Source organism: Schistocerca serialis, chromosome 11 (genome assembly GCF_023864345.2).
Source record: "Schistocerca serialis cubense isolate TAMUIC-IGC-003099 chromosome 11, iqSchSeri2.2, whole genome shotgun sequence".
Classification (NCBI taxonomy): Eukaryota; Metazoa; Arthropoda; class Insecta; order Orthoptera; family Acrididae; genus Schistocerca; species Schistocerca serialis.
The window spans coordinates 37,252,908-37,268,111 of record NC_064648.1 but is presented as its reverse complement, the minus strand read 5'-3'; the positions used below and the strand labels follow the sequence as shown (position 1 = coordinate 37,268,111).

Here is a 15,204-nt window from a genome sequence, read left to right as displayed (position 1 = left end):
GTTAAAGAATTCCGCAGGAAACCGATGTTAAAGATGTTGGTCTGTAATTTTTTGGGTCCACTCTTTTACCATTCTTCCATACAGGAGTCACGTGTGCTTTTTTCAGTCGCTTGGGACTTTGCACGGGGTGACATTCATGATAAATGCAAGGTAAGTAAGGGTCCAATGCACTCTTTATGAAACCAGATTAGGATTCCATCTGGACCCGGCAACTTATTTGTTTTCAACTCTTCCAGTTGTTTTTCTATTCCAGGAATGCCTATTACTATGTTCTTCCATACAACAGTCAGTGCCGTCGTCAAATGACGATATGTTTGTATGATTCTCCCGTGTGAATGATTTCTTAAACACAAAATTTAAAACTTCAGCTTTCCTTCTGCTATCTTCTACTGTCACACTACACTGGTCAACAACTGACTGGATGGAAGTCTTAGACCCACTTAGAGATTTTGTATAAGATCAGAATTTTCTCAGGTTCCCAGCAAAATCTTTTGCTAAAGTATGACAGCAGTAGTAGTTGCATGCTTTGTGCATCGATCTTTTTAAAGCTGTACAAATCCCTGCTAACTTTAGACTGTCATCGTCTGCACATTCTCTTTTCAACTGACAATGCAATGGCCTTCACTTCCTTAGGATTTTTCAACTATTTTTGTTAGACCAAAGTGGGTCTTTCGCATTCTTAATTAACTTATCTGCCAAATTCTTCTCCAGAGCTTCATTTACAATCTGTTTCAACTGTGGCCACAATTCCTCTACTGGAAGTAAATGATTTCAATTCAGTCTCTAAACGGAATACTAACAACAGCTTATCTGCTCTTTCTAACAGGAATACTCTCCTACCCTTTGTGACTGATTTATTAACTTTAGTAGCCATAGTCACTATCGAATATAATCGGGGAGAAGAGAAATTTGTGGCAAAACTTGAGTAGAAGACGGGATAAGTTGGTAGGACATGTTCTGAGGCACCAAGAGATCACCCGTTTAGTATTGGAGGGCAACGTGGAGGGTAATAATCCTAGAGGGAGACCAAGAGATGAATACACTAAGCAGATTCAGAAGGATGTAGGCTGCAGTAGTTACTCGGAGATGAAGAGGCTTGCACAGGACAGAGTAGCGTTGAGAGCTGTATCAAACCAGTCTCTGGACTGAAGACCACAACAACAACAACAACAACAACAGTCACTATGATTACGTCAGAGTCACTGAGCCACTGATACGGTCAGGCCTGTTTTTGGCTGCAAGTTCAAAAACACATCCATTGTGTGTTGGCTGTCGAACCAGCTGCTCAAGACAGTTTTACGAAAACATTTTCAAAAGTACATCACATGCCTGTAGCTCTGAATCATCTGCAATGAATCCACAGACGTCACAGTATATACCTGGTAGGTTGGAATTTCTTCCAACTAATACTGCACAGTCTGGGTATTTCCACGATACTGACCATAGATTATCTTTGAATGATTCTAAAACTGTCATAGCAGAATCGGGTGGCCGGTACAAACGTCCAATAATTAATTTGCTTTCCTTAGACCTGTTATATGCAATAAGATAACCTCAATGTCACAGTCCAATTCGACCTCAATAGAGACTTTTTGTCAACTGCAATGAACACTCCCCCCCTCCTGTGGCGTTAAATCTGTCTTTTTGATATACGTTCCACGTGTAGTGGTTAATAAAAAAGAAAAGGAGAAGAAAAGAAAAGGTTGAAAATGTGAGAAGAAATGGTGAATAAAAAGGGGGTTTTAAAATCGTTAATGACCGTGAAAAAGGGAAAGAATGAAATGCAAATTGGACTTCGTATTACAGAAAAGCTATAGGACTTCGTGATTCAGAAAAGCTATTGTTGGGGTGGTCCTTGTGGCGTTTTTGAGCAAACATTAAACCAATTTCCACTACAAAAATTATTGAAAAAGAACAGAGAATAACAAAATGCAGCTGACAGAGGGAAATGGCGTAGATAAGAGTTCATCGTTTACCATGTTAACATGTCTTCTTTCGTGCGGCATCCAGGTCTTCAAAAATCTCCTACTTCATTTCAGCGTGAAAGTAGTAGCTCCGAAATCTTGCAGTTGTCCAAGAATCACTAATTTATACAAATGAAAATCATCTTGATACTGATTGCAATTTAATTTACTTTGCTACTTCCATCCTCCGAATTTCATAACAACTTCCACAATACGTCTACACATTAAAATCAGATCAAGATTAGCTAGTAAGTTTTTTTTACGTCTGCCTTAAGCTTCTGCTCTTGAGAAACAATAAAGAAATGGATAGAAAACAAAAAAAAGAGTTACAGTTTTAATATTTTCTCTGCCGTCGAGCATTATACCACTGCGATGGTATAATTTATATCTGAGGGGATGAGTGTAGCGCGGTGAAATTCAAAGTCCCGCTACACATGACTCGCTAAATATCTCTGAGATATCTACTTTGGACTTCAGTCTCATCTCGGTCCCAAGAATAATCAGAGTGTGAGAAATTTTGTTGCGGGAAATAAATTTGGGACCTACGTTACAAATACTTCGGCAATTTACTGATAAAATTTTGACCGTTGAAATGTCTTTACTCAGAACGCGGTCCGATTTCACTATCTGCCTGTTATGAGGTGAGTGTTCATCAGAGAGGATGTTCATCATTTCTATGAGGGCAGCCATTACCCTGCTGCAAAACCACAGTCCTGAAAGTTCCTTCTCTCCTTCATTTGGTCACAAAAGTTGTCGCTATACCTATTTGGCAGTTAAGATTTTAACAAACTGACAGTAGACCTTAAAATTATATTGGAAACAATTACAAGTTATTTATTTTTATCTTTGTTGTTGAACAGGTAGTAAAGCAACACAGCTTTGTATAATTCATTGGGACACGGTACCATAGCTTTGGTACTCATTTCCTGTAAATATTGTTTACACACTGCACAAATGTAAAAAATGAACATCACTCATATTAAACAAACTGTACTAGTTAACTGACATTTGTACCTCCTACTGTGTCATATCACTTAATACCGTTCATGGCAAGAACAAACTGTTACTGTAAAATGAATACTATAGCTAAAGATATTAATAAATATTTAATTGGTGAAAGCGAGACAGTTATACCATCTAAAGTCTTTAGAGAGTATCCATTTTTGAGAGGCTTAAAATGAGTAAAAAGGTAAAAGAATAATACTTTCTGAAGTATAAAGGTACATTTGAAGTAGTAGTCGTATTAACTGTTAACACAGGCCAAACCAGAACTCCGTCAATAAACTTTCACAGTTGGTAGTACGGACCAAAATGTCCAGTAAACATGGACTTTAAGGTGAATATCTTAAGAGTTACAAGCACTTCTTCAGGAGATGTGTTTAACTGCACCAAAGATGGAGGAGTGCTCGGACCTCCTAAGGTACGAATTTTAGAGTGCACATTTACTTGATTTATTTTTCCTCATTTTGGTCCACATTACCACATCTGGAGGCAGTAGAGATGTGGATATGGAGAAGAATGGAAGAAGTGAAATGGGGAGCCCAAGTAAGGAATGAAGAAATATTAAGAAGAGTTGGAGAAGAAAGAAACATGCTGAAAGTCATCAGAGAGACAAAACGGAAATGGATTGGACATTGTTTGAGGAGGGACTGTTTATTCAAAGAAGTGTAGTGGGACTTTGAATTTTGCCGCACTACACTCGTTCCACCAGATATAAATTATACCGTCGCAGCTGTACGAGCGCTCGATGGCAGAGAAAATATATAAGAAAATGAAAGTACTAAAATTGTAACTCTTTTGTCTCTTGAGAGTGGAAGCTGAACTTATTTATTAGCTAGTCTTGGTCGGATTAAGACGAAAAAACTTATTGATGTGCAGACGTATTGTGGAATGAAATTTGGAGGATGGAAGCAGCAACGTAAAATGCATTGCATTTAATATCAAGACGGTTTTTGTATACATTAGTAATTCCCGGACAATGAAATTTATTGTAAGATTTCGGAGCACGTACGACTTTTCACGCAGAAATGAAGCAGGTGATTTTTGGAGAAGAAGACCTGGATGCCGCACAAGAGAAGACATGTTAACATACTAAAAAATGAACTCTTATCTATGCCCTTTCCCCCTGTTAATCACATTCTGTTATTCTCTGTTCTCCTTCAAATAATTTTTGTAGTGGAGATTTTTTTGACTTATGCTCAGAAACGCCGCAAGGACCACCCCAACAATAGCTTTTCCGAATCACGATGTCCGATAACTTTTCTGTAATACAAAGTCCAATTTCCTCTTCATTCTTTCCCTTTTTCACGGTCATTAACGATTTTAAAACCCCCTTTTTATTCACCATTTCTTCCCACATTTTCAACCTATTCTTTTCTTTTCTTCTCTTTTTCTTGTTTATTAACCACTACCGAAGGAATAGACGGAATGGTGGAGGGGAAAAAGGGGAAGACGAAAAAGAAGATATCAAATGCTGAACAATATAAAAGGAGACAAATATTCAGAAATGAAACGACTGGCTATGGGCAGACAAAAGTGGAAGAAGCTTAACCCATGACAAGACCTGCCATAAGGCAGAATACCATACTACTACTTCTACTACCACCACCACCACGTCTGAAAGTTTGTCAGAGGCATTCCGCTCGTGTATAGTTTACAGATTTTCTACGATATACTTTTCCCCTCCATTAATTATTACCAAAACTTGTTCCAAATTTTTGAAAGCTCTCCACGGGATCAGCTGCACATGTTAAATTAAAGAATGGATAGGGAGAACTACAGTGTACAGGAAGTCCGAATCACACTACAAGTTTTCAGTTTCCATATTTATAAACAGCTTGCAAAGGTGATAGTACTTGTAGGTGGAAGAGAAAATAGTATGGCTGGCTGAGGAGTGGAGTGTGGGAGTCTTTGGAGTGGCAGCCTTACACTCAGTCACATGACAGTACTTTCCATGAATATCTAATGGTGAAAGACCAGGAAACACTTACAGAGGACAGAATGCAAGTTTCATACCTGCACCATTCGTAGTAGATCCGCCTCAGTGCCTTCACGTAGCTCCTGCTTCACTGCCATAAACTCATATCCCTGCAATACAAAAAAAACAACATTAGTGTATTTTTATGTGTGGCAAAACATCTGTGCCAGATTATAGTCAAAGCAGTGCAGCAGTGTAGAATGAATGCTTTCACGACTGGATGACATAGCTGCTGGTAAACCTTTCGGGCTGTGAGGTCGTGGTCCAAGAAACTCTTTTGTTCCTGACATTTCATCCAGGACTGCACCGGACACCTTCAGGCGCTCCTCTGCCGAATCTTGCCGACTGACTGGTCAGACGTCCGAGAGTGACATATATACTGTACGAAAGGGGGCGTGGTCAAAGTAACGTGATGAGCAGACATAATCCTTGTCAAAGATATGACTTAACTATCGATTGCCATCCTGTCAAAGATAAAATTGTCTAGCGATTCTGCGGCTCTGCTCATCACACATTACTTCAACAACACCCCCTTTCCTGCAGTACGTATGTCGCTCTCGGGCGTCCGATCGGTCGGTCGGCAAGACTCGGAGGAGGAACAACCGAAGATGTCCGGCACAGTCCAGGGCAAAACGCCAAGAACAGAAGAGTTTCTCGGACCACGAGCTCACATCCTGAAAGGTTTACCAGCAGCTAGTACAGAAGTGGCCTGAAACAATATTCTCAAACATCTTTGAAAAGGAAAGTTGCTACTCACCATATAGCAGAGATGCTGAGTCGCAGACAGACACAACAAGAAGACTGTCACAAATAATAGCTTTCAGCCAGTAAGGCCATATAGCATCTCCGCTATATGGTGAGCAGCAACTTTCCTTTTCACAATATTGGCACGAACGCTTGGTAAGAATGTAGTGTTACAAATACCAGCAATTACACTGATATCTTTCCAGTGCGAATGACAACAGGTACATATTTCCATCGACGAGCAATGACCGGAGCAAGATCAAATGTCACCTGCTGCCACTCCAGGCACACAGTGCGGTATCGAAAGTACAGGATGTTTGTAAAGTCGGTACCTATTTGTAACAGTGAATATTTCAAAAAGAATACATCTTTTCATAGTTTTGTTTCCACTGAATATATTATTACAGTGTACCATTTGGTTATTAAGTTACATTTCAATTTATGCACCCACATTTTCCACATAAATCTTGAATCTTTTAGGAAAAAATCCACGGCTTTTCCTAGCATCTCAACAAGGACATTTGCAAACACTTCACAGATACTTTATTCAAGACTGTCAATATCCTTCGGTTTTAACTTGTACACTTATTCCTTAGCTCGACCCCAAAGGAAGAACTCACAGGATGTGAGATAAGGGCTGCATGCAAGCCATTCAGTCAGTTCCCAGTGGCCAATGTACCTGCCAGCGAAATTGTCATCAAGCCATTCTCTCACTGGGGAGGGGGGGTGGAGTTCCATCTTGCACGAAGAGCAATTCCCTTCCATTTTCCCATTCTCGAATCACAGGCCCTACGTACGTTCGCAGCATCTGCAAGTATCGTGCACTATTCACGGTGTCATGTAGCACGTAGGGTCCAACTAATCTCCTTCGTGTCATCCCTTACCAGACCATTGATCTCGATTGCATTTTTTCAGCCATCACACTGCACCCAATTTTGACCAATAATGACAACCGTGACAGTTCACAAAACCTCCAACGTGAAATCCCACTTCATCAGAGCACACGGTATTGTTTTACTGATCGAGATAATCATCTCCTCGATCGAGCACAATCTCCCAAAATTCCACTCTCCTGTCACAGTCCTCATTGAACAGCTCTTGCGCATAATGTGGCTCCTGAGGTCGAAAAAATAGCTCACTTTTAAAAATGGTTGTTACCGTGTGACATTACAACCCCCTTTCCCTAGCAGCTTGTCTTGTTGACTTTGCAAGGCTTCGTTCAAAGATGTGGTGAACATCATTCACATTCTCTTCGCACGTGGATGTCGAAAGTCTTCCAGACTGACTTGCATCTTTCACTCTAGCAGTTACCACGTATTTTTTTATGACAGTTTTTTTTATTGTCTTAGGATTAACTTTCGGTTTCCTACCTCACTCTTGCCCAGGGGTGGAGGCAAGAGGGGGGGTCTTGGGGGGGTTATAGCTCACCTCCTCCCCACCCCCCCTCCCTCCAATGGAGTATCATATTACACTGGATAAAATGACTTCAGAAATCAGCGAATATATTACTTCAACAGATTCAGAAGGAGAGCTGAAAGTACGGAAGAAAAAGTGGGTCGATGAAAGTAAAAGATCTGAAACAGCGACTGAAGAGTTAAAGAACTCTGACAAACAGTTTTTCCCAAATGCATATGTTTTACTTCAAATATTTGGGACTATTTCTGTTACCACGAGCACTCCTGAACGAAGCTTCCCTATTTTGAGACAAATAGAGACTTATTTGTGTAACACACTGAGGCAGGTGAGACTAAATGTATCGGCTCTTGCAAATATCCATAAAGAAAGAGATATGGACATTGAAAATATCATTGACACATTCAGTAAAAAGAAACAGAGACAAATAAGCATGACAAATTGGGCTGAAGACGGAAATATCCAGTGAATTTTGTTGCAGATTTTTTTTTAATATCCAGTTCAAGTTTTTACATTCATGTCATCTTCCGTATCCAGAAAATTACTGGAAACTTATTTGTTGTAAGTTGACCTTTTTTATGATTTATGTAATTTTTAAAATCTCCCAAGTTAAAATAAGTTTTTTTTTACCCTGAACTCCAAAACAGGTACCAAAAACTACTTTAAGCAACATAACCACACCTGGTGGCAATCTCAGCTCTGTCTTCTACTGTTACTACACCAGCCATTTTTTGGTTTTCGCTTGATCAAATCATAAAAGGTAAAGCTCATATCGGTCAATGTTATTTACACACCAGCAAGATCTGATGATACTTTCTAGGAGAGTCAAAATAGATCTTGACTTTACAATCACCCTGTATACATGTAAAGTAGAGACAGAGAAGAAATCATTCTAGTGACTGAAATCCACTGATATAAGCAACTCTGACAAAGGGAATATTGTTAAAAGACCCCAATGCAAACGAGCATCTCAAAAACTCCGAACCAGGTCCGCAGTTTACGAGCTACTATCACGACTGTATGCAGCTAACTGTCTGAGGTCAGTGAAACCACAAGAAGGCGAAAGGTGTCGGACATCCACAACTCGTCACACAACGTAGGGGCCGGAGGCTCGCCCATCCTGTAAAGTAGACTCGACAACAACCTCCGGCAGATTTGATAAAAAGAATACGACACTCCCGCAGACGAGTGTTTCGGAGCACACCGTTCGGCATACACTGTCCTAAGTGGCGTCACATAGCAGATAATTCCTAAGTGCTCCACACTGACTGACTGACATCATCAATTAAAATCTGTGGAAATGTGTCACCCAGACAGACGAACCACATTTTTCATTACATTAGGTCAACAGAACAACGCAGATGGACCACCTCGAACGACTGTTACGGTACGCGATAGCTTTACGGGGCTCCACGGCAGGTGCTATCTGTGACTTACCTGCACATTAGCACTTGCTCAGCCTGTAACCCACCTGATTTCACTCACAGTGCAGTCACATGTGCACTGTCTGCCACGCTGTAAATTCTGGATCTCTACCAAATCGTTACGCTACTGTGGGGAAGTGAAGGTTTGACACTACTAAAAAATTAACAACGTTTCGGTAAAAATTACATATATTTGAGGTGTGCAGGCCTCTATAAAATCTTCTTCCGACTTTTACGAACAAAACCACTTGTGTATTATGCGACTTAGAACCGATTATGACACTGAACTGTGCAGTAATGCCTTTTGTGTGGCATAAGCACCACTGTTGCAACCTTCTGCCCAGTCTGAAACTGTAATAATTGTTGTCACAATAAGGCTAATGCCAATTGCTCTCTCAAGAGTGTAATGCTCTTTTTGCCACATTGGTCTCCCCTAAACAATTACAGGACCTTTCGCAAGGAAAAATACGGAACTACACTGTCCTGCCCCACTTGTGTCCCACAATTCAAGGGAGTAACAAACAGTCACAACCTACAGGTTATCACCGATCGTTGCTCAACTTCGAACAGACGTACAACAACGGGAGCAAGCGCAGCTCCTAACTTACCAAGTTTGCCAGCACGTGTGTTGCTCTATTAAGTGAAATACGTTCGTGTCGTCTCTGTCATCGTCACAGTCCACATCAAAGTTTAATTCACTACTATAAAACTGCACGACCCACGCGCACGTGACTGCACAGACACTGGCTGTGAGCAAAATGCAAAGCTCATTTTGCTTAGTTACGAGATGTGGGTTTGTGACGTTGAGACCGATCCATTTGCCGCGAGAACTCCCAGTCCCTAACGATGGTGTTCCTGCGATTCTTTGCCCTTTCTATGTCATTGTGACGACAGCTACCGTATTTTCTCTAAAACTGAACCTGCCGAAGTTTAGCTCGCCATTACCGATTCTCTTGCAGTCAAATTAAATAAACTTGTTTTTATCTGATTTTTGCAACTGCTCCTCGCTTTACCTTAATAGTTTATCGAAAGCACTATTTTTTCTTTGCCGGAGGGCACTAGTAGGACCAGTTCACCTTTCCCAGTGTCGAGCAGTTTCCGCCCACAGACACTGTGGTCGGTCATTCGGACGATTAAAAGAGATGAAACTAATAGGTCGTCAGACCCCTCTGTCCTCGGACAGACAGATCTGTACGACTGTAGATCGGAGATAGCCTACAGTGCGAGACCCGGGGGAACGAAACCCCGTAGTCTAAGAAACGTCAATGAAAGTGAGGTGCGGGACAAAAGGAAGTAAGGCAGACAGAGGAAGAAAGGCAGGCGAGGCGCCCCATCTTGGAAGCAGCCAGAAGCCCCCAAAAGCAGAGGGCAATGAGGGGACTTACATCCCCCCAGCACCCACCACTTACCAGAGGTACTCCAGTCAGAACCCTCCTAGCAACACTGGAAGGGCAAGAGAAGCACAGAAAGACACAATACGTCTAACAGACAATGCAAGAGGGGGGGAAGAAAAGTAAAAGACAGGGTCGGGTGATAAACGAGTTGGACCACCGACCCCAGACGGCTGCAGCCCGGTCTGGGCAGAGGCGGCAACACTTCAACTGGTCGATAAAGTTAAGTGGCCTTCCCTTCGAGAGAGAGGTAAGAGCTCCCTTCACAAATAAATTGTAAAACTAACTCGGCTGCTGAGGAATCGTCTCCCAGCACCGAGGGCAGCGAGTCAGGGAGACTTGATAGTCTGCTGCAGGGCGGCCGTGCTGGGACAGACCGGCAAAATGTGGGACACCGTCAAACGGGAGCCACGACGACAGTGGGGTGGATCCCCGCAACGGAGGAGAAGGCCACGAGTCGGCCAAGTACGGCTGACGTGGGACCAGCAGAGGGCAGTAGAGTCCTTGCAAGAGGCTCGCACAGAGGACCTCCACAGGTCTGTAGTCTCCTCTGTCACCCACAGTTTGTTTGGTGAGCCATTCTGTACTTCACATCCCTAAAACTTGACGGACTAATACCGATCGGAGGTCTGTTTCTGGAATATCGATATCGAGAGTCTGTTTACCGGTAGCCAGTTCGGGTAGGCTATCGGCAAGTTCATTCCTCAGGATCCCGATATATGTCGCCGAGCGGCCGCAGTGTTTGCGGGCATACGGGAGATCCTGGATAGTGATGACCGAGGGGCGGTGAGGGTAACACTGGTCGAGAGCTCGCAGACTGCTCGAGGAGTCACTGTAGAGGAGAAAGGACCCCACCAGTGTAGGAACAAATATACTCGAGAGATGGTTACCTACTCCGAAGTGAAAACAAATACGGCCATTAGGCGAGGAGCACAGTTCAGTATGTCCCTCGTAAATACAAACAAAGCCCACGGCACTGGCAACTGTCGAGTCGTCAATATAGATCACTTCTAAAGCCCAGAATGCACCAGCTGCGGAGAAAAATTGTCAGCAGAGGGCCTCGCGAGGCACCGAGTCTTTCGGACCGTCAGATACGTCGAAATGAAGCTGTGGCCGACAGATGGACCACAGAGGTGTACGTGAGTGGACCTGGAAGAGAAACTGGCGAGGAAACAACTGGAGTTCAGGGAGGAGGGATCGAATGTGGATTGCGATCGTAATCCCCGATCTCTGCCACCGTTGCCAGAGATGCATTTCCACGTTTGGAAAGCGGAGACGGTAGTTCGGATGCTTCGAGGAGCTGCGAACGTGGGTAGTGTAATTGACGAGCTGTTGTCAGCACCTGATCCACACTGGAGCCAAATCTACCAGTAAGCTGCTCACAGTGCTAGTTTGAAAGGCTCCAATCGCAAGTTGAACCCCACAATGGTGTATCGAATCCAGTACCCGCAACACTGAGGCGAAGCCAAGCCGTACACCAGACTCCCACAATTGAAATCGGATTGTACAGCACTTTGTGAAGCTGCAGAAGGGTAGTGCGATGTGCACCCCTGTCCGTGTTACTAAGGCATCAAACTGTATTAGGGTGCAGCTAGCGCTTTCACTTAAGCTGGCATGGATTGGGAATCCGTGTCAAAAAGTGGTAAGTCTCCACCACATCGAGTAGTCAGTCGTCGAGATAAAGTTCTGGTTACGGGTGAATGGTACAACACGGACAGAAGTACACGAACCGTGAGTGAGGGGTGAGGAATGCGACTTTTGTACGGTGCCTTGCAGCGACACCCACCCTAAAGGAGCAAAAGTAGAGGCAAAAGTCACCAGCGTACAAGGGATCCTACAGCTGCTGCTACACCACTCACGGCTGCTACGAAGAAATGGATACTCAGTACAGAGCCCTGCGGGACCCCATTTGTTCGGGCACGGGAGCACTGTGGGAAGTGCAGTCTCAAACCCAGAATGTATGGCGCAACAGGAAGTTTTGGATAGAAATCGGTAATGGACCCTGGAGACTGCACTTTTGTAAGGTAGCACGACGATTATATGTTTAAAGGGACTAAACTACTGGGTCATCGGTCCTTTTGTTTTGTGAGAGAAACACGTAAAAAGGTAAAAAGCGAAAAAAGTGGGGACTCGGTTGCTCAAACTATACAAGCAGGTCAAAGAGTTTAAAAAACGGTGTTACACCAGTTAGAACATGATAAGTAAAAGAAAATTGTGATAAGTCAGGCAGCATCTTGCACAAGAGGTTCAAAGGCACAAGTAGAGGGCGAGGCAAGTAACCTGCAGTCACACTGGGGGTACCCACTGCAGGGGGGAGGGGGGGAGGGGGAGGGGGGGGGGGCGGTTCTCCCAACAACCACCCCTAACACAGAAAGTGGAGGAGTGTTACAGTTTACTGCAAAAACTGGTCTCCCTCAGGAAAAGGAACACTTTCGTAGTGGCTGCGTCACCATCTGCAAACATCTGAGGTAGTGCGGTAGGCAAGCCGAGAGCGTGCCGCGGATCGACCGGCTGGGCGCACTCGACGGGAACGTCTGCTACCGCCAGTAGACTGCCGCAGCTGCAGGGAGGAGGATCCTCCTGAACAGGAGGAACCCGTGGGTCAGTCTCGTACGGCCGACTTGTAGTCGGCACGACACAACAGCATCTTCCCGAGAGGCCTGGAAATATGTATGCCGCATCTTGCTGGAACCTTTAATAGCTCTCAACTTGTTTGGGCCATAGTAGCCTACCACTGCAATTCCCAGAGCCTCAAAACACAGAGTCGAAGTTGTAATCGTAAGTCGGTGCTCGGTATTTCAATATCCAGTTCATCTCCTCAAGCATCTTCAGCAAGGCAGTCGCAAGTTAATTTCCTGAAATACCTATTTGACTCATTGTCCAGATGAACATCACTGTCCTTCCACACATGTAGAGGTCAACCAATAGGTCCTGAAAGCTGGTGACAAAAAGGTTTTTGGGATAGCACAGGGATATGCCTTTTAAGCATCCCACGGATTTATTACAGAGCAGAAAGTTCATCGCGGCCAGGGATTTGACGGACCGCAAAGTGGGAGACGTGGCAACCAACTCCGCAGTGTATACACTGCACGGCACTCGGCAGAGAGTGCTTCTCGTGTTCCCTCGCAAGTGCAAAAGCATAACCGACCCCGTTCTCGACTTTTAATCCGTCTGTGTAGAATCGTACTAAAATAAAATAAACACAGAGGATCGAATGAAACAGGTGTCGCCGAATGTTAGGATCGGCATCCTCCCTGGGCCACAAATGAGGCCCACCCGTATGACAGGACAGGGAACAGACAACACGGCGTATCGAGTGGGAGGCCTAAGAACAGAGACAGGCGGAGGCTGTCGGAGGTCCTTCAGTAGAGTATCGAGTCGGATCCCAGCTGGTCTACCCAGTTCTGGGCGATGCACAAACAGTCAGAACTGTCGGTCGTGGAACAGAATTGAGTGACTTCTGTGAGAAGGCAGCTGAAAGATTTGCCAGAAGTTGCTGTCATCAAACCCGCTGGGGTGGGACACTAGCTGTCACCGGGAGGCTGTGAACTGGGCTCGTACAGAAGACCCCGCGTTGCCAACCGCACCCCAGTGTGGTCAACAGGGTCCGGCAAGCCCAGTACGGGCGGTGCTGCCGACCCATTGGCACCGCATTGATAGTCCAGCTGCAATAAGATCAACACTTTGCAAAATCTCAAAAGAACTACGGGATCCGCACCCCACGAAGAGTTACTAAGAAAACAGATAACATTTAGCTCTGTCGTGCAAGTTGCCTCGAGCCAGCTGACGTGTGGCAGCCAAGTTACCTTGTCGTCAAATACCTAAGAATTTATAAGTTTCAATGACGTCAAGTAACTAGTCACCGAGATAAATTTCTGGGTGCAGGTCCACAGTCTGGAGTTGGCAAAAATACACAACTCGTGATCTTGCAGGAGAAAATTGATAGTCACGATTCAGGGCCCAGTGATGTATTCTACAGACAGCCCCCATAGTGAAGTTGGCGCCTAGCGGTGCACAGTGATGCAGAGGCATCGTACAGACAAAGATCTCCCACATACATTACCGGAGACAACTGTGGGGCCTACTGCATTTACGATACCATTCACGGTAATAGCAAACGGCATTACGCTCAGAACCGAGCCCTGCGGGACATCAGTTTCCTGTACATATCGGTTGCTGACAGTTAAACCTATCTGGACCTGAAAAAGTCGGAGAGATGGGAAAAAGTCTGGATAAAAATGCCCAAACTGGCCCAGAATCCCCACCTGTGCAGTGTACATAGTTGTGTAGGTCAAAGAACACAGCAAACAGATCTTGGTGATGACCAAAAGCATTGTGCACTGCAGGTTCCAGACGATCTGCGGTGGACAGAAAGCCCGAGAGCCACTTTGGAGTCGCAATATCTGCCCTATGGCTTCGAGACACCGACAAAAATGGCGGTTGACTGTTCGTTTGAATCGCTTACGTAGCCCATTTGTTGGTGAGATTGGCCAGTAGTTAGATAAAATATGTTGGTCCCTTCCTGGTTTCAGGACAGGAATAATAGTACCTTCCTACCACTGAGAGGGAAATTCTCCTTCCCACCAAATTCAATTAAAATCCTGAGAATCTGTTTCGTGCTCTCAGCACAAAGATGTTTGAGCATTCGGTTGTGGATTTCATAGGGTCCAAGGGCTGTATCTCGACACTATGCCAAAGTACTGCGAAGCTCCCATTCACTAAAAGGACAATGTACGATAGAGAGCCGTGCGGCACACTCCAGCGAAGTGTGCCGCAATACATTCGGCAAGTACCACGGGGTCGTACCACGGGGTAAGTGCCGATGTTAATGACGAGGATGCCAGGAACTGCCGTGGGCGGTGTGAGGGTACTAGATTTTCCCCATAATGTGTAGCCAAAGTTGGGAAATAAATAATTTTGTTGAGTGGAAGTGAAATCTTGCACTAATTTTGAGTATAAATGAACAAGCTTTATTAGTACAATTATATGTATTTTTGTTATCCAGAATAATTGTTCAGAATATAAAGTTTTAATTATTATGTAAAACAATTTATTAGGGGTCAAGTCCAGTTTTGTGTATTTTATTATTTGCATCAGGTATTCTACCTGGTCTCCATACTGTTACAAGACAGTTGAAGACATAGTTGGAGTCTTTATGGGCAAAGCGGTCAAAGGCAGCAAAGAGTCTTCTAAGCCATCCACCCATCCACACTGTCAAGGAATAACAACGGCCAGAAGTTCATATTATTAATGTACATATGTATGTATTGAGTATAAAAAAAATAAAATAA

The 15,204-nt window shown here is 44.0% G+C and overlaps 1 protein-coding gene across 4 annotated transcripts in view; it reads right to left on the bottom strand.

Annotated features, from left to right (window-relative positions):
• Nucleotides 1-15,204, bottom strand: part of LOC126426775 (zinc finger protein OZF-like) — a 162,700-nt gene that overhangs the window by 80,051 nt on the left and 67,445 nt on the right. For all 4 annotated transcript variants that reach the window (XM_050088767.1, XM_050088764.1, XM_050088765.1 and 1 more), the window contains exon 3: nt 4,980-5,051. In XM_050088767.1, the coding sequence (XP_049944724.1) occupies nt 4,980-5,051 (72 nt within the window). The remainder of the gene's footprint in view (nt 1-4,979; nt 5,052-15,204) is intronic.